At 40.8% G+C, this 18,888-nt stretch overlaps 1 protein-coding gene across 1 annotated transcript in view; it reads left to right on the top strand.

The window, feature by feature from the left end:
- Positions 1 to 13,373, top strand: part of LOC137422526 (deoxyribonuclease gamma) — a 59,979-nt gene extending 46,606 nt beyond the window's left edge. The window contains exons 3-8 of the mRNA XM_078772877.1: positions 515 to 612; positions 2,197 to 2,283; positions 8,328 to 8,440; positions 11,759 to 11,868; positions 12,307 to 12,455; positions 13,271 to 13,373. Coding sequence (XP_078629003.1) covers positions 515 to 612; positions 2,197 to 2,283; positions 8,328 to 8,440; positions 11,759 to 11,868; positions 12,307 to 12,455; positions 13,271 to 13,373 — 660 coding nt within the window. The remainder of the gene's footprint in view (positions 1 to 514; positions 613 to 2,196; positions 2,284 to 8,327; positions 8,441 to 11,758; positions 11,869 to 12,306; positions 12,456 to 13,270) is intronic.
- Positions 13,374 to 18,888: the final 5,515 nt, after the last annotated feature.

The following is an 18,888-nucleotide window of genomic DNA, read 5'->3' as shown; positions in this document are numbered from 1 at the left end:
CTTTGGTTTTATTGGACTCATGGTTGTTACCTTTTCCTGAGAGACAGAGACAGCAAAACGGACGTCGAGGACAATGCGTGGTAGCGTAAAGCCAGATTCTGAAGTACATACACCCAAAACTTGTGGTCTCTTGGTGGTACGGATCGACTGTGAAAGAGTAACGTACAAACGCACAAACAAACTCGCAAAAAAACAGGAAAACAAATATTTATGTCCTATAATTGTTTTGCTTTTTGTAACCATACAAAATGAATTCTTGCATTTTTGGAATCCACACTCAAACCGTAGACTTGGGAATTTTTATGCACAATCTTCACAAATGTGGAAATGAATCATACACCTGTAGTATAGAAAATGCATTCAGTAGTTGTTCATTGTGAAACTTTACTTTATCCATTGTTTTGAATGAATTCAGGTTAATTGAGTCTAAACATGGACCTGCATCAATCCTTGTGCTTACTTTGTCTTTTCAACTGCAGCTCATCATCAGTATATTCTTGTTTGTTCTCTTCAGATGGTTTCACGCTGTGACATCAGCGTCTTTTCTCCAAGGTTTTATCCAGAGGATAAAAAAATAGATAAAGTACAAATGTTTGTCGACAACCTAAACAGGTTTGGCAACTTCACCAATAACTGATTTTACAAAATCGATGTTTTTGCTGACCCTGTCTATATGAGCTATATGAGCATGAACAAGAACTTGTGTGAACTTTGCACGTGTCGATAAACAAGAGGGAAAGGGGAATTAATATAATTCACAGAATGAACCACTTATTATTATTAATTTTTTTTCTGCATATGAGATCAAGGCTCGTGTAAGAGCCAACATTAATCACAAAAAAACACAATAAAGGGACCGGGAGACAAGATGGGGAGAGAGAGAGGGAAGCACACAAGTACAACAGCAGAGAACAGGGACATCAGGAGATCTGTGGGAGGGAGAGGGCTTGGGGGAAGGGCACGGGAAAGCGGGAAGGGGCACGGGAAAGGCGGGGGAGTGTGGGGAGAGGGGGGGAGAATAAAACAAATGGACACTGCTTGGACTTCCAGGAAAGAGGTTGGTATTTTAGAAAAGTGGATCTGCGGTGAATTAACGGGGGAAGAAAAGATCAAGGTTTGGGATGGGGGAAGATAAGAGATGGTGGTGAACAGCTGTTTTAAAGACCTGGAGGGACGAGTGGGATTGAAGAAAGTGAGGGAGTTTGTTCCAGAGGCGGAAGAAAAGAAGAATGAAAGCGTGAAGGTGAGCAGAGAGTCTTGATGGTGGCAGTTTCACGAGAAGAGGGTTGCTGGCAGATGTTGTGCGACCTCAAGGAATATTTAATTTGGCAGACAGAGCACAGACAGAGCTGGGGGAGCTCGTCCAGAAAGGAGTCGACAGCAGACAGAGAGACCACCAACCTGCCTGCGGTGAGCGAGTCAAAGGCCCCTGAGAGTCAGCTTCATCGCCGGAGATTCCAATGATTATGAAAGCTTTGGTTTTTGCAGCATGTTTTGAGACAGATCTGGAGACTAAATATCTTGTTATGTTTCATCATGTTAAACTAATGGATAATTCAGTTTAAATTTATTAATCTATTTTATTTACTTACTCCATTATGTCATGGGCTGGCAGGATGGCCCAGACCCAGAGCGACACACACTCACCTCGAATATGTCTCGTCTCGGTTTGAATCTCAGCACAGCTATAAACTGTCATCTCGGTGTTTCACATGCAGTGTGTGTGTGTGCAATGCCTTGGGTGGACGTTGAACAGGACATCTCATCTGCCGGCATTAGTTTTTGGACATTAAAGATCCCACAGTGTCAGCGAAGGGTTGACGAGCGATCTCCAGCACTTTGGTCAAATTACAAATTTCTCTCCTGACTTCTTATGTCGGAGTAGCCACCTGTCCAGGATTGTAACTCGAGCCATATAAACTGCTTCGGCAGTACCGACGCTCGGTGTAGAGCATGCTTCATGATCGGATCTTTATTTCATCACATTTTACAATTACTTTGCAGATTGCCTGTTTTTCATTGCATATCTTTACGTGACTAGTACATTTTTGATTACATTTACCTTTACCTGGTCCTTTGAAAGGAGTATTCATAAAAGTGCCTGGAATCTTTGAAAGAACATTTACAAGGCATTGAAATCAAACTTACAAAGACTCAGGTTTTACTGTTAGTTATTAATTGAAGCATCTCCCACAGCAAATACAGTGGAAAGACCTTCGCTCACGTCGAGAGTGACATCTTCACGGTGAAATCCCAGAAGTTTTGGCATGTGATCATCTATCGGTACGTCATCTCATCATGCTGATGAGGATCATTAAATACAACGATGTGACATTAATTGTATTCACTGCTATACACATCGAGAGGTGACGTTTGTTGTACCAAGATTATTTGAGAATGAGACATGAATAGTGGATCAAAAAACCTTATTTAGTGGCTTTCTACACATTATATCTGCAAAAACTAGGATTTTTGACTTACAACTCCATTCCCACCATCTCAATTCAATTGAAAGAAACATTTATTTTCATAGTTGCCAATATAACGACAGTCAAACAAAAATATATGGAAGCAATACATCCGGAACTTGATGAACTCAGAAGGATACAATCAAGACAACATAAAGAGAAGTTTCAGGGTAGGAAGAATGCTGCCCTGCAAGTTATTTTGGAGTACAATTATTTCTGTTTCATAAACATTCGATCTCGAGTTGCGTGCACAACTTGTTTGCGATCGTATTCATTTTAGGTGTGGTGAGTTTTACCGCGTAGGTCCTGCCAGGAAATTTGTGGGTCCACCCGAGGCAGTCATTACGGTAGGCTGGTGCAGCCCTCGGAATGCTTCACCCATAAGTAGAAAACCGATGGATATGGAGTTTGAGTTTGAGAAGCAAATATGGAGGCATCATCAGAAGCCAAGGCTTGTGTTGATAGGCTTATGTACTGACAATATAAATAACAAACGATAAATTGGATTTAATCTACCGAATGGTGAAAAATGAAGGAAAAAACATTCAAGAATATTGTAAATAACAATAACAAGAATAAACAGATAAAAAGAATGAAATAGCAATAAGGCTGGTTAAAAAAAAAATCCTGTTTATCATCGCCACCCGCCCCGTAAAAGTCGTCCGCCTCTAAAAAAATCTTTTTCTTTTTTTTCCTGCTCACGAAGTCAGTAAAATCCGTTCCCTGTAACTGCTGATAGATAGATGTATAAATGCGAACCAGACATCCTTTTGATGTGGTTAATGTCCTCTTCCATGTCTGCCAAACTGCTCAATATGCATGTACCGGTACCATGAAGTGATATTTCGTGGCGAGGAATTCTAGTCAAACATCCTTGAGTGCTATGGCAAAAGCTGCTGATAGATACATGTATGGCAACCGGACATTATTCTTAAAAGCCGAAGTTTTGGTCTACCACTGTTATATGTATCAGCAAATATGAAAAGTAAACAGAACTCAATGTGACATAGGTTTCTTTATTTTCTTTATTTGAATCATATCAGTGCGTACATACGAAGGTTTACTAGTTCAGAAATCATAACATGATTCATCATGTATGTCCGATCAAGTATATTTAAGAAAAAAACATATTGTGCGTTAAATAATCCATTAAAATTTCACTCTGAAAAAAAAAAAACCCCTCACTCCCTACCCACTTTTTTGAAAAAAAGTGATGATAAACAGGAAAAAAATTTTAACCAGCCTAAGGCAGAGATTTACAAGAGTGAACAACAAATGAACATGTAGAAAGGAAACTTTCAACAACACGAGATCAAATTTTGTTTATATGAAGACTTAAACCGGCACACAGACGACTTTGCCTTCACTGCTCCATCAGTTCTATTCCCAAGACGTGGCCGAAAATAACGTCGTGTATCAATAGAGTATGATGTGCGAGAAAAAGGGAGAAATAAGTCATCTTGTGATCTCGTGAAATGAGTGTGGATATCATGAGCTGCTGTAAAATATCATGGAAAGTGTTGTGGAGAAGTTTGTTGATATGCTTGAACATAAATATCGCTGTATGTAATTTATTAAATGTCAAAAAGTGTCAATGTGTTAAGTTTGGTAAAAAAAGAAAAAAAGAAGGTGCAGTGTGGTCACGTGGATGAGAGAGGGTGCAGATCCTGGCAACACTCTTTTAAATAACTGAGAGTGAGTGTAGCTGATTGAAACTAGAGCGCGCCCAGGCAAGGTTACAATGGTTCAGGTAAGGGAGGATGAAGGCATTAAAGAGGGAGAACATTCGTGTCTTTCCACGATCGTGTCTTACCGACATTCTTCCTGACTCAATTCTCATCACATTCTTTCCTTTTTTCACTGCACGCACTTACCAAAGATGTACAATATAATGAATTGTCGATTTGTGATGAAGAGGAAGGATAAAGCTGCAAAACAGGAAGAAAATATAGAATGAAACTCTAACGTCTGCAGAGCACATACCTCTGCCAGGCTAAAAACTTTACGTTCTGTGACCCACCGGATCTGGATTCGGACCAGAACCAAAATCAAATTGTTTGTTCTTGTCACCAAACCAACTCGTACACCATGTTTTGCCACAATCAGGCCACAACTCTTTGAGATATCCTGCTTTATATCGTGTTTGACCCCATCTCTCAATGGTGAAGAATAACTTAAAAAATTTTTTTTTAACTCTCGCATCCGGATAATGATTTTAACCAAAATCTAATCACTTGGGCTGTGTCACATCCCAAACCTGTCCACCAAATTTCGTCCAAATCCATCCACAACTTTTTAAGATATCCTGTTCACAGACAGACAGACAGACAAAAAGACAGACAGACAGGTGTGAAAACAAAACCTATATCCACCTTCAGTGGCGGAAGTATCAAATTTAAATCTCAATTGGAATGTGTACATTTTTGATGCACAATATGGCTTTGATTTTAATTTTTGTTTTCTGTTACAACCATCATCTTACACAAATTTATAAAATACCAATCATTTTAAAATACTAAAGCAGACCCCAATAAGTATGGTGAGAGCATCTGGTGTGAGTATGGGAGGTCAGCGGTGTGATTCTGCACTTCAGCGAGTCATAGCAATGATTTTATAAATGGTGAGTACGACTTCCTTGCTTAATGCTCAACATTTGAAGAATAGATCAATGATAAGCACCATATATTGGCATCCATGGGAAGGAGGAAATCTCAATGTTATCCGGGTGTGAAGAGAAAGAAACACAAAGATGGCGTCGCAAGTAAACACAATACTGCTGGGAAGTTCGTCATGTGCCCCAAGCTCAGTGGCTGTGTTTGTTTGAAGTCAAGTCTGGTGTTATCACGTGCATTACTGCAAGGTAGGTCATGTGACTTTGATAAAATGCATCAGTAATGTTAATTGGGAGGAAGAACTCAAATATGAGCACGGAGGACGCCTGGAACCTGTTCAAAGACAGAAGCAGCCAGACATTAGAGAGACGTTTACCGAAGTCCCAGCATAAAGGAAACAATCATCTTGGCTGGATGCCCTAATCTGCGAAGGATACGATTGGAGGAAAACACCAAGTTTGGAACAAGCACCAAACTATCAAGTCAGCACGAAACTGGGAAAGCTGTAAACAAGCAAGAACAAAACTATGGCAGAAATGAGGTCTTCATGAAAATTATTTGAGAGAGGGATTGCAGCAGACAACAGCATACATGCAGCAGATTTCAGCATGTGTGCTGTTGTCTCGCCCCGCCTCCTTTATCTTATTTTCTTCCACCTTTTCCTTCCATCTCCAGCCGATACTCGCCTTCCAATTCTAGTTTCCACCATACTCATTCAACCCTTTCTCCTTCAACGTGTGGCCCTGAATGGATTTCTCTCATCTCCTCTTCCTGTTCAGGTGGGAGTTCCCCAAGGCAGTGTTCTGGGCCCTGTGCTTTTTCTGGTCTTCATCAATGATCTCTCCGACTCTCTGGAAAATCCTCTCGATCTGTTTGCTGATGACTCCACTCTCTGCCGCTCCATACCTCATCCCTCAGATCGGCAGTCTGCAGCCTCCTAACTCTCTGCTGACCTGGACAAAATCACAGACTGGGCAAACAAGTGGAACATGTCTTTCAATCCTGACAAATCTCACACAATCTCACTATGTCTCTACGAAAAGACCGACTGGACAACCCTCCCATATACTTTCTCAACAATCCTCGACAAGAAGTTCTGCCACTCAAGCTTTTGGGTCTCAATATCTGCCATGACCTTTCCTGGGAAAACCACATTTCCAAGCTGGCCTCCAAAGCCAGTCGCCGCTTGGGCATCCTCCATCGTGCGGAGTCCTTCCTCGGCACACCTGAGCTCCTCACCACATACAAGGCTTTCATCCGCATCTCAATGGAATACTGTTCTCCCCTATGGGCTGGTGATCCTGCCTCACACCTAGCTCGGCTTCACGCTGTTGAAACCAAAGCTTTCAGAATCATTGGAATCTCCCGCAATGAAGCTAACTCCAAGGGCCTCTCACTCACTCACTCACCACAGGCTGGTCGGTGGTCTTTCTGTCTTCTACCGACTCCTCTCCGGCCTATCTCCCACAGCTCTGTCTGTGCTCTGTCCCCCAAATATTCCTCCATGTAGCACAAGATCTGCCAGCAACCCTCTTTTGGTGAAACTGCCAAAATCAAGACCCTCTGCTCACCTTCACTCTTCTTTTCTCCCACCTCTGGAACAAACTCCCCCACTCTCTTCATTCACCCCAGATCCACTTTTTTGAAATACCGACTTCTTTCCTGGAAGTCCACTCAGTGTCCATGTGTCTTATACCCCTCTCACACCCTCCCCCACTTCCCATGCCTCCTCCCCTCAAGCGCTCTCCCTCCTACAGATCTCCCGATGTCCCTGTTCTCTACTGTTGTACTTGTGTGCTTCCTTCTCTCTCCCCATCTTGTCTCCCGCTCCCTTCTATTTTATGTTTTATGTGTCCGTTGTTTTTTTTTTTGTGATGTGTGTTAGCTGTTACACTTGCCTCGATCTCGTAGACAAAAAAGAAAAAGAAATAAAGAGGGTAATTGAAATATGTGGACAAAAGAACATTTGACCTTCTTTACAAGTCGCCATGGTAACACCCAAGTTGGAATATTGTTTACCAGTCTGGAATCCCCTCCTAAATAAAGATGAGGAAACACTGGAAAAGATGCAAAGTATCATGAAAAAAACTTATCAATGAAGTGAAGGATTGCATACATCAAAATGATGAAAAACCCAAAATTATCCCAATTTTAAAGAAGAGGAAGAAGAGAGCCGATAGGTTGGTTGCAAGTCTTCAGACTAATAAACCAATTTGATAACATCCCTGAGGACATTTTCTTCAGCAGACCACCAGACAAATGCACATGAGTAAAATGGTTCACGAGATTCAAGGGGGAATTTTCGGAAGGAGATGAAGAAAAACATTCAGTCAAAGAACATTTATGAAGTGGAACAACACCATGAGATAAATGGCCAAGAGTGAAACAATCTACATTGAACCAATTTAAGTATAATCTAGTTAGTGCTGGAAGTATGACCCAGGGAAGTACGGCCCAACAGTTTCCATGTGACCACAACGAAAAATTCAACGGACATGAAGAACAGTGAGATGACTGAAAATCATGGAACAAGTGGTTGCTTTGTGTGTGTGTGTGTGTGTGTGTGTGTGTGTGTGTGTGTGTGTGTGTGTGTGTGTGTGTGTGTGTGTGTGTGTGTGTGTGTGTGTGTGTGTGTGTGTGTGTGATTTGTTGTGCAACTTCTCCAGGAGTCTGAGACCAAGTAGAAAAAATAATCCTTTGAAATTGTGCGCTTTTGTCAGTAACAAAGAACTTTCATGTCTGAAAGAAGTATTCATTTCCTGAGAGGGATCAGTCCCTGAAAGGGGTCTTTGCTTTTGCAATCCTGGTGTCATGGGGTAAACCCAAACATTAAATAAGCTGAAAACCCTTCATGTAAGAAATGTGAGCAGGACGTTTGTATTACATCAGGTACATGAGTCAATCTAAGTTTAATGACTCGTTTTCTATGTTTGCAGGTTAGCCTGGTGTTGGCTTGGCGGTTAGGGTGTCGGCTTGGGATCCTCGGATCCTGGGTTTGCATCGCGATCGATCGCTGAATTAACACCAGCGGGGTTGACTCAGCCTGTCATCCTTCCGAGGTCGGCAAATTGAGTACCAGTTCACTGGTAATTCCCTGTGTGTCGCAAGAGGCGACTCACAGGGTTGGTGGCGGGAAGGGCATCCGGCCATAAAACATTGCTTCAAAAAGGGGACCAAAGTGCCCGAAAAAGGTCAACCCCTGCTCTGCGGGGAACAATGGCCTCTAATGGTGTTTTTATGTTTGCAGGTCAGACTTGGGAGAGGTCAAATACATTGCTTCAACAAGAAGTCAGCGAATGAAAGATTATGAAATCTTTGATACAAGGAGATTCTTCATCAGGTTTCAGGCCCAGAACACCGGTCAGTATGAAAAACTTTCGCTCTACTTTACATAATGCTCTGTTATTGGTACAAAACAATATTTGCTACTCTGAACAAATATAATTTTGAAATTAAGGAGCGCTTCAGGTTGTCAAAATATATTTTCATAGCTGACGATACTCAGACGTAGCTTTGAATATAAAGCGCTGAAATATCACACATGTCGTATTGCCGGAGGGTTTTGGTTCTTTGTGTGCTGAGTGCATCAAGAGCCCCCAATAAATGGTGACCAATGAGAGCCTCTTGTCTGGATAGGCAGGAATATTTGGAATTTGGTCAGAGTGATGGTGATTGCTTCCTAAATATTCACCCAGTGACTGTGGGATCATTCACATATTCCAGCCATAGTTCTGAGATGTGTTTGATCAGATGATTTTGACTATTATTTTGTGGAGAAAGGATTCCTTTTGTATTCTATTGATGTTTTGTACTTGGAGTATAAAATGACCGAACAATATCGCTGAGACATACGCACACTCACCTGCAAGCTATCTCGCCTGGGTTCGAAGCTGACCAAGCTATAAACTGTCATCCTGTGGTTTCATAGACAGGGTGATTCATCAATGTGTGTTCCGTCCTTCAGATGGATGTTAAACTGGGCCTCTCATCTGCCAGCATTATTTACCTGAACAAGTTCCAAATTCCTGCACACTTAGTTGGCCATGCTGCATCAGAATGGTGACCCATCCAAGATTGTAACATTCCAAATGAAACTGCTTCGGGAGCCTTACGCACCCCAAGGCAGGAAAAGGGGTTTTTTTTAATTCCATGGAAAGGTATTTAAATGTGTATGTGGAAGCATGATAAAATATCGTAATTTTCGAAAAGCCGAATGACAAATTGAAATATTCCATCCTGAGACAAGGTTCCAGAGGTGGAAGCATAAATTTGGAGAAATAAAATATTGACCAATGTTTTTTCATAAAAAGCATCTCTATCAGAGTTCATGAAGATCTGAATACTACAAAAGTCGAGAGCACTTGTATCCTCATGGATGTCGCCAATATCCCCCCTTTCCCTCAGCCCGGATTTTGTGTCCAAAAATATGGATTAAATTAAATATAAAGTAATTATTTTCCATTACAACCCAAGGATATTAGGGGAGGAGAACGTTTTGTTGAATGCGTGTATCAACTTTGAACTCTCCTTTGCATCTCATGTCAGGATGAATTGATGAACAAAACTAGACGACACTTGGTGGAGCGCAAACCTCTGCCAGGCTGAACAGTTTACGTTTTGTATCCCACTGATGGGCCAGATCCGGATTCGGACCGGAGCCAAAATCGAATTAGCTTGTTCTTGTCGCCTTCCCAACTCATCCCCGTAGTTTTGTCATAATGCATCCACAACTTCATGAAATATCATGCTATATATCGGTTCTTTCCCCCGATCTCTCAATGGTTAAGTGATCGGATCCAGATGTGGATCCGGAACTTCACCAAAATCGAATCGAAAGACAATTTTGTCTGAATCCGTCCACAACTTTATGAGATATCCCATTCACAAATAGACAAAAGCAAACAGACAGGGATGAAAACGTAACCTCTATCCACCTTCTGTGGTGGAGGTGATAAGGTTATGCCTGACAGACATCATCATTCTGTTCGGTGGAGACATTCGCCAGTGTGTCAGAAAATAAATGAACATTCTTGTTTTTGGTTTATCTTGCACCATCAGAGTTCTAAAAAGATGACACAACAATCATTCTTCCAATCAGGGAGTTCTGCATTTACTTCAGGTTTAGGCAGTCTAGATGAGTAATGGGAATTACCTGAACTCTTTTTTTGTATACATCGTCGAGGTTCGTGGAAGAGCGAGTACTAATATGGTCAGGCAACAACAGGCCAAAAGAAACAGTGGAGAGAAGGGGAATACCAACAGCAGGGCTGAAGGCTAAGATCGAGGCAGGAAAGACTTTGTATGATGGAGGATGTCCATTCGGTGGCTGGCTTTGGAGACCAACTTTGAAAGGTAATTTTCCGAGAAAGATCATGCCTCAAAGTGAGACCCAGGAGTTTGAATGACTGCACTTCCTCAAGAGGTGTTGTAGATAGGAGGGTTTGCCACATGCCACATGGTCCTTTCAGAGAGATCGTGAGAGAGATTTCTCAGCATTGATAGACATGTTCCATGTGTTTGACAATCTTGTGATTATTTTCAAGGTCTGAAGAGAGCACGTCTGGCTATCTGTCTGAAGGATGGAGGATGTCATGGCAGAGGGAGGAGTCATCAGCAAATAGCTGAAGAGGACTTTTCAGAGAGTCAGCGAGATCATTTCTGAATATCAGGAATATGACTGGGCCAAAAACACTGCCTTGGTGCACTCTAGTCTTGACAGAAAGAGGAGATGAATGGATGCACATTGACTATGAGAGCAGAAGTAGTCAGGAAGACATATGTGGTGTTGGCCTTGGATTCCATGGGCAGAAAGTTTGGAGAGCAAGGTGGGATGCCAGACTGTGTCGAAAGCACAATATTTATCCAAAGAGATGGCAAAGATCTCATGTCTGACATTGAGGACCTTTTTTTTTTTTTTTTTTTTTGTACACAAGATCGAGGCTCCTGAAAGAGCTAACATTAATCACACAAAAAGTCAACCAACACATAAAACACAAAATAAGGGGAGCGGAACACAATATGGGGAGAGAGGGGAAAGGACACAAACACAACATTTGAGACCAAGGACATCGAGAGAAATGTGGGAGGGTGAGCGCTTGTGGGGAGGTGGGAGATGTATAAAACATATCAACACTGCAAAGACTTCCAGGAAAGAACTTGGAATTTCAAAAAAAAGTGTATCTGGGGTGAATTAGCGGGGGTAGAAAAGATCAAGGTTTTGGATGGGGGAAGATAAGAGATGGTGGTGAACAGCTGTTTTAAAGACCTGGAGGGAGGAGTGGGATTGAAGGGAGTGGGGGAGTTTTTTCCAGAGGGGGGGGGAAAGGGGAATGAAAGAGTGAAGGTGAGCAGAGAGCCTAGATTTTGGCAGTTTAACCAAAAGTGTTGCTGGCAGATCTTGTGCGACCTGTAGGAATATTAGGGGGACAGAGCACAGAGAGAGCTGGGGGAGCAAGGCCGGAGAGGAGTCGGTAAAAGACAGAAAGACCACAAACCTGCCTCCGGTGAGTGAGTGAAAGGACCTTGGAGTTAGCTTCATCGCTGGAGATCCCAATTATTCTGAAAGCTTTGGAAATATATTGTTTCTATTAGAGATACACCTGGTGGTACCTTTTGTGCATGTCTGTTACTAAATTGAGTTTCTCAATTAGAAACTACAATAAATTTTGGTTTTCTCAGGTATCAGTGATTGCATTCTTGTCCCTGTTTTGACAACTACAAACGTGAAAAAAGAAGTTGATGAACTTTTTGATATGTTTGATGCAGTTGAAGAGCATTGGCCCAACAAGGTAAGAACAATATATAACTCGCTTTTATCACTTGGGCAGCTGTCCTATTGCAAATTGAATAGCCATTCTACATACTCTCGGACTCTTGAAATATTTTTATCACAACTATAAATTCAAGAGGTTATAATCAAATATTGTTCCTTTAATCTTTGACAAAACTTTGAGACGTGCTCCATAAAGTTTAATACCCATGTTGTAAAGACTCGGCTTGAATACGTACGTGTGTTTGGAGGCATTCCTTGTTTTAAGGATCCAACAATCAAACGCCATTATTGCTGTCATGAAAGGAGTTTCTTGGATTCAAATAAATTTTCACAACTACGATCAGACATCCCTCAATCCTTAAACTGGAAAGAAGGATGGAAATTAAATATATAATTCTGGTGATGGAGGATTCAAAGAGATAATGTGACCTTTTTCTATTTCTTCTATATACAGAATGTCATGTTTCTTGGAGACTTTTCCACCATCGCAAAATATCTGGATACACAGGAGCCAAGAATAAACAATTATGGCAAATTCCAATGGCTTATTGATGGCGAAATGGACACAATGGTGAAACCGGATATCAAATACGCAAATGACCGGTTTGTTTGCTATTCCTCAATTGCATTGGGACATTATATAGTATGAGCACCTACAATACTTTATGATGATACTATTTGGGAATATTCAGTTTCAACATTCACAAAAATGGCAAAATTGCAGTTCTCCCGTCCACACTTTGTCCTGAATCTTTAAACATGACCTACCCCTACTCCCTTTCCTTTTTATCTCTTGGTCTCAACCTATTTCCTTTTGGTTCCTTTTCCTGCAACAATGACATACCTTCAGCTGTTATACGCAGGCCTGGTGTTGGCTCTACGGGTCAGGTGGCTGGCTGAAGATCTTAGGGTCTTGAGTTCAAACCCCTGTCATGCTATTCAATAACACCAGGTGGGTTGACTCAGCCTGTCATCCTTCTGAGGTTGGCAAAATGAGTATCACTTATTGGAAACAAGGGAAACTGTATTCCATCACAATCCCACAACAAAAGCAAAATGTCAAAATATGGTCGTCCATAAGAGCATTGTGGTGTTGTATTGTGGTGTCATTCCTTCCTTGTTTGGTTGTTTTGTGCAATGTCATCCCTCTAGGTTTTTCCTTTTTTTTAATGTAAAAATAACGATCAGCTGTCGTGTTTTCATTGAATGAGCAGTCAATGTATACCAAATGGTGCCCATGACCCATGTGACCAGTTATTTCCGGGACACACCATGTCGCTATTCCTGGTATATCGCAAACTCGTTTTGACTCCCATCCCCATCATCCTCTTTGCCCTCCTCTCTGTGTAAGGGTTTATTGCCCCCACATTTCCCCTTCATTTCTGAGACATAATACTCACGTGTTATCCAACTTACAGATTTGTTGCTTTTGGAACGCAAGTACAAAATGCTGTTGTACCTGGATCGGCAAAACCTTTCAACTTTTTGATCAATTACTCTCTCAGTCAGGAGGAGGTATGATGCAGTGTATACCTGCACAGGCGCGCCAAAACTCTTAATCCACAGGCGCGCCAAAACCTGCCTGTTGTTTTGCCGTTCTACACGAACTCCAGCTTCACCCCACGTGGAGATTCGTGCACGGATTTTGGGGAATGTTACATTCTACTCACGGTTGGCGTATCCTGAGTTAATTGCTTCGAGAGCATTGGGGAATGATGGTACCATCATATGTATTGTTCATTTGATGCAAGTGACATTTTCATTGTCGTTTATTTAACAGTGTTATTATTGTGTATGTGAGAGTTCTTCATGCAATGACTTGTTTTGTTCTACAATTGCATTGGTGTGGTTTTACCAAGGTTTATTAGAAAGCGCAAAATAATAAATCTTTCTGCCGTGTGCCGCTCCAGACTCTGAGGTGCACCGTAACCGGGGTTTGGGGAGGTAATACATAACAGTAGAGAATGTCCTTTGAACAAAAATGCCCTTTCCTTCTTGCAACAAGTGTGTGCTTGTTCAACCGGAAAAAAATGCTTCCTTCTTGATTTAGGAAGGAACAAAACATGTTGTAAAATAAATGTTTAAGGTGTAATTTTGTTTTTGCATGAAAGGAGCACTGTTTGAAAGGCTGTTATTTTTTTACCTCAGCCACCAAAGGTGGATGGAGGTTATGTTATCACCCCTGTCTGTTTGTCTGTCTGCCTGTGAACAAGATATCTCAAAATGTTGTGGATAGACTGAGACGAAAATTTTCGTTGAGGTCGTGTATGTGACAAGGACGAAATGATTACATTTTGGTGAAGATCTGGATTCGGATCCGGCCAGTAGAATGCTTTAAGTGATGTTTCACAATTGGAAGATAGGGCCAAAAACTATATATAGCATGATATCTCAAAAAGTTGTGGACGGATTTAGGCGAAACTTGGTGGACGAGATGATTAGAAGACAAGAACAAGCCGATTCAATTTTGGTGACGATCAGAATCCGGATCAGGCCCATCAGTGGGATACAAAACAAACTGTACAGGCTGGCGGATGTATGTGCTCTGCCCGTGCTGTTCTCGTTCACAATGTACTCCCTGCAAGAAAGCAGGTGTCAGCATCTTTCATCAGCAAAGCCACACCTCAGACAATAAAAGTGTTGAGAGGTCAAAAAATGTTGAGAGGACAAAAAGTGTTGAGAGGTGCTATATAAGGACCAGGTTAGACCTCACTGTTTGTGTAACCCTTTGAGTCTGCAGTTTCTACAGTTTGGAGACTGTTTTTACTCGCCAGAAAAAGATGGATAAGTCTTTGTTCTTGTTCTTTTTCATCCTTGCTTGCTGTTTTGACATCAACCATGCCTTCAAAGTTTGTTCATTTAGTGGGCTGAATCTCAACAGAAGAAAAACGAGCTGTCCTCACCCTGAAACGACCCTGCTCGATGTAAGTAAAAACCTCTCTGATGCTAAGGGCTTTTGATGGAGGTTTTAAAAGGGAAGATGATTTTTTCGTTGCAAAAGTTAAGACAGTTCCATTAAAACTGTCTTTATTTGTGGACGGATTTGGATTTGTCACGTGGTCAAATTCTATCATTATCCACACATTTTAGTCAAATTAGTGATATTATAAGGCTGTACATTTATTTTAATGGTTTCGAATGCAAAATCATATGAAGGAGTTCAGAAGAATCATGCGATTTCAACGAGTGTTACATCATGATTTACGAAATATGTGTCACCTCAAGAGGGTGCTCTGATCCCTCTGAAGGAGTAAAGACAAATTCTGAAGAGTTGCTCCATGACTATATAGACCAGTGGTTATAGAATCAGTGGTTATACATAGAATCTGGCTTAAAGCCAGATTCTGAAGTACCTACACCCAAAACTTGTGGTCTCTTGTTGGTACGCCTAGAGATCGCCTGTGAAAGAGTAACGTAGAAACGCACAAACAGACACGCAAAAAACATGCAAACAAATATTTATAATGTCTTCCAGTCACGTGAAAAAGTAACTACACCCCATGTAAAGTTTTGACTTTTTCAACATATTTCAACATACAGCTATTTGATCTTCATTTCAACAATATTGAGAGATAAAGGTGATATAATATAACAAATATCATGAAACATTTACATTTTGTAGTCCATTGTATAATTTAAATAAACATAAATGCAAATTTCACATGTGGAAAAAGTAAGTATACCCCTACATTTATCACTACTTCAAATACCTAAAATTAGAATCAGGTGCACCAGCTCAGGTGCAAATGATTAGAACATCGTTAGAGTGGATCTTGGAGGAACCTGTCTTATTTAAACCTCAGACATTTAGTTTGGTTTGATCTTTGTTGTTGAAGTGTGCGGCGTCACCATGCCAAGATCAAAAGAGCTCTCTGAGTCCTTCAGAAAGAATGATATAGATGCCTATGAGTCTGGGAAGGGATTTAAAAAGATCTCCAAACAAATTGAAATCAACCATTCGACTGTCCGGAAGATCATCTACAAGTGGAGAAGATTCCAAACAACTGCCAACTTGTTCAGGCCAGGCCGCCCCACCAAGTTCAGCCCGAGAGCAGACCGCAAGATGCTGAAAGAAGTCTCTAAGAATCCCGGAATGTCATCCCGGGACCTACAGGTAGCTCTTGCCACTGTTGATGTCAAAGTGCACGAGTCTACCATTAGAAAGAGGCTGCACAAATTTGATCTCCATGGGAGGTGTGCCAGGAGGAAACCTTTGCTGTCCAGAAAGAACATCAGGGCAAGACTAAAGTTTGCCAATGAACACCTCGGCAAAGACCAGCACTTCTGGAACAATGTGCTCTGTACAGATGAGTCAAAGGTAGAGCTGGATGATCCAAAGGTTGGATCAGGAGTTCGAGTTGAGCACAGAGAGCCCAAGCAGTGCGCAGTTCGCAGTTCAAGTGCAGAGCCCGAGTCCGTTTTGAGCAGTTGGTTTGAGATGCGGCAGGACTTTGGTCCGAATCGACCTCGTGTGGAGCCGCTAGCCTGCGTGGGATGCGTGGCGTTTGAAGCGAGGCCTTGTGGGACTTGGAGCGAGGGACCTCATGGTGTGCGATCGGGCCGGAAGGAGCGGTGTTGGACGGCAGCCACCAAGACGACAAAGACAAGATAAGGCCAAGCTCCGCGTACACTGTACACGACGTGACGTGTTCTTTTCTTTAATTGATCTCCCTCGTATCGTGTTTGATATCTGTTGTGTGTGGGATCCCAATTTAGCTACCTTATTTTATTGCTGACACGTGCTTTTTCACTGTCTTTGCTTTTCCTTGAATAAACCCTTGTATTTGTTTCCTTTCCCATTCAAACCTGTGCCGCTTGAGTTAATTTCCTCTCACAGGACCGGAGCTGCAGTTAAGTGCTTTCGCCGCAGCCTCCATTTCCCTTCTTCCTCCCGCGCGGCCATAGCCGAATCCGTGTTTGGATAGTTGCCTCTGAATAAGACCGTTTAGGCTATCCACAACTCTGATGTTAATTGGAGTTGCGTGACAATATTTAAGAATCATAAAAAAATATTTAAAACTTTTGAAAATCCGACCCGAGAAGTATTTGTTTTAGTATTTGTCGTGCTTGCGGGGTTAGTTCGGTTTTACTCCTTTTAATTTCTTTAAGTTCTTTGAGAGCCTGTAATTTATGAGACTCCTGAGCATCTTTTATACTCTTTACAGCACCCACTACATTTCCTACGGCAGAAGCGACTGGACCAATTAGATCTTTATGTTTAGGAATAGTTGAACCAATACCCATCTAACCAGAGTATCAATTAACCCATCTCCTTTATTTCTAAATTGTTGTCCTACGCCCCATTGTCTCTCGGGTTTATAGTATCCTCTCCCAAGAAACATACCTTCAACCTTATAGTACGGTGAAAGATACATACCTTCCTCAATCCCATCTCCATCTTTCGTAATGATTTTATATTTTCTCAACTCATGTTTTTAAACAACAACCATCGTGTTTTTATTTACTAAAAAAAAAAAAAATTCCATGTTATATTGTTTTATATTGTCAATTAATTCTTGAAAAACTCCACGTAGGTGGGTTCCATCTATTTGTTGAACAACTTCACGTATGTAGGTGAATTCTGATGGTTATAATTTCATCATTGAAATAAATCAGACGATTATTTTGATCGGTTATCCTAAAATGTTCTTTATTAATGGTTTTTCTTGACACGGGCAAATAGTTGGGATTTGTTGGTTCCATACTGAATTTATAACCAATCGGGGTCGAGTAAGCGATAAATGAGAATATTGTATTTGTTCTCACACCGTCGTCATAAGCACCATCAATCAAATCGCAGTGAATTAACATTGAAATTGTACCTGAGGATATATCAATGACGTTATCACCGACAAACGTATTATTATCTTCAATATTTTTTGAGGAGAAACCCAATAGCTCTCTGAATGAATTATTAATCGTGAAATCAATTTTATAATTATTTTTAAGTTTAATGGTTGATTTTGATGTGTGTTTGAATCCCTATAACAATATTTTTTGGTTCATCTCCCTGTTCTTTTATAAGACGACCAATTTCAGAAGTTAATGTAGAAATCTCGAAAGCTCCGGGTTTAACGTCTATAGTTTTATATCCACTCCCTGGATTATAACTAAACTTGTTATTTTTTCCCGTGATATTAAACAATGTATTATAAGTTCCCACAGACACTAACGCCGCTCCATATTCCTTTGTGGGATCAAGTTGTAATGGGTATGGCAATGAAGCCGTGTAATCACTCTTTGTAAAGTTAAAACTTAAAGGTATGTTTCTCATTTTATTTAACATGTGATAAAATATCTTTGTATTGACATTTATTAATTATTTTCATATTCATCAACTGATCTAGAATGGCAGATGTTTCATTAAAACAATTGTTGTTTCCCACCTCCTTACTACCTAACAACAGTAATAATCTATTAACTAATTGTGATAAGCCACTCGGAAGAAAACTAACGCCAGAGCCTGAAGCCATTCCAAGCATATCTAAAGCATCGTTAATATGCTTTTATTTCTTATTCTTTTTATTTTTATTATAATCACTATAACCAAGTGAGTTTAACAACTCAATATACCCCATATCTTCATCCTTTTCTATATCAAGGGGATTATCAAAATATTTTGAATTAGCATACCCCGCGCTTGTGAGAAGAAACATTAATCTTGGGTTTAATTTAACATTTGGGTGAGTAGAATTTAAAAACATCAATTCATCACCAAATATCAATATCGGTTCTTCCACAAGAAAAAACACCCCTGGTTTGTTTTTTGATGGAATGAGACCCGTTATGGTTTTTTAGTCTTCTATATAATCACTGGTTTGAATGGCTGCTACAACATAATCGGGATTATGATTGTGGCATAACATGGTGTTAAATTTACCTCTTTAATTTCTTGAAGTAGTAATCCTTCATCATATTTTGGATATTCTAATTCTCTTCTCGCTCTTATATCTCTTATATCTCTAAGCTCTTGCTCTGTTTTTTGGCTAAGGTCTTCTTACATTTGTCGTTTTTGGGGAGTAAATTCCACTGTTGG

The sequence above is a fragment of the Myxine glutinosa genome, chromosome 2, assembly GCF_964187855.1.
Source record: "Myxine glutinosa chromosome 2, kmMyxGlut1.1, whole genome shotgun sequence".
In the NCBI taxonomy this organism is placed as follows: Eukaryota; Metazoa; Chordata; class Myxini; order Myxiniformes; family Myxinidae; genus Myxine; species Myxine glutinosa.
This window is presented reverse-complemented; position numbering and strand designations above follow the sequence as displayed.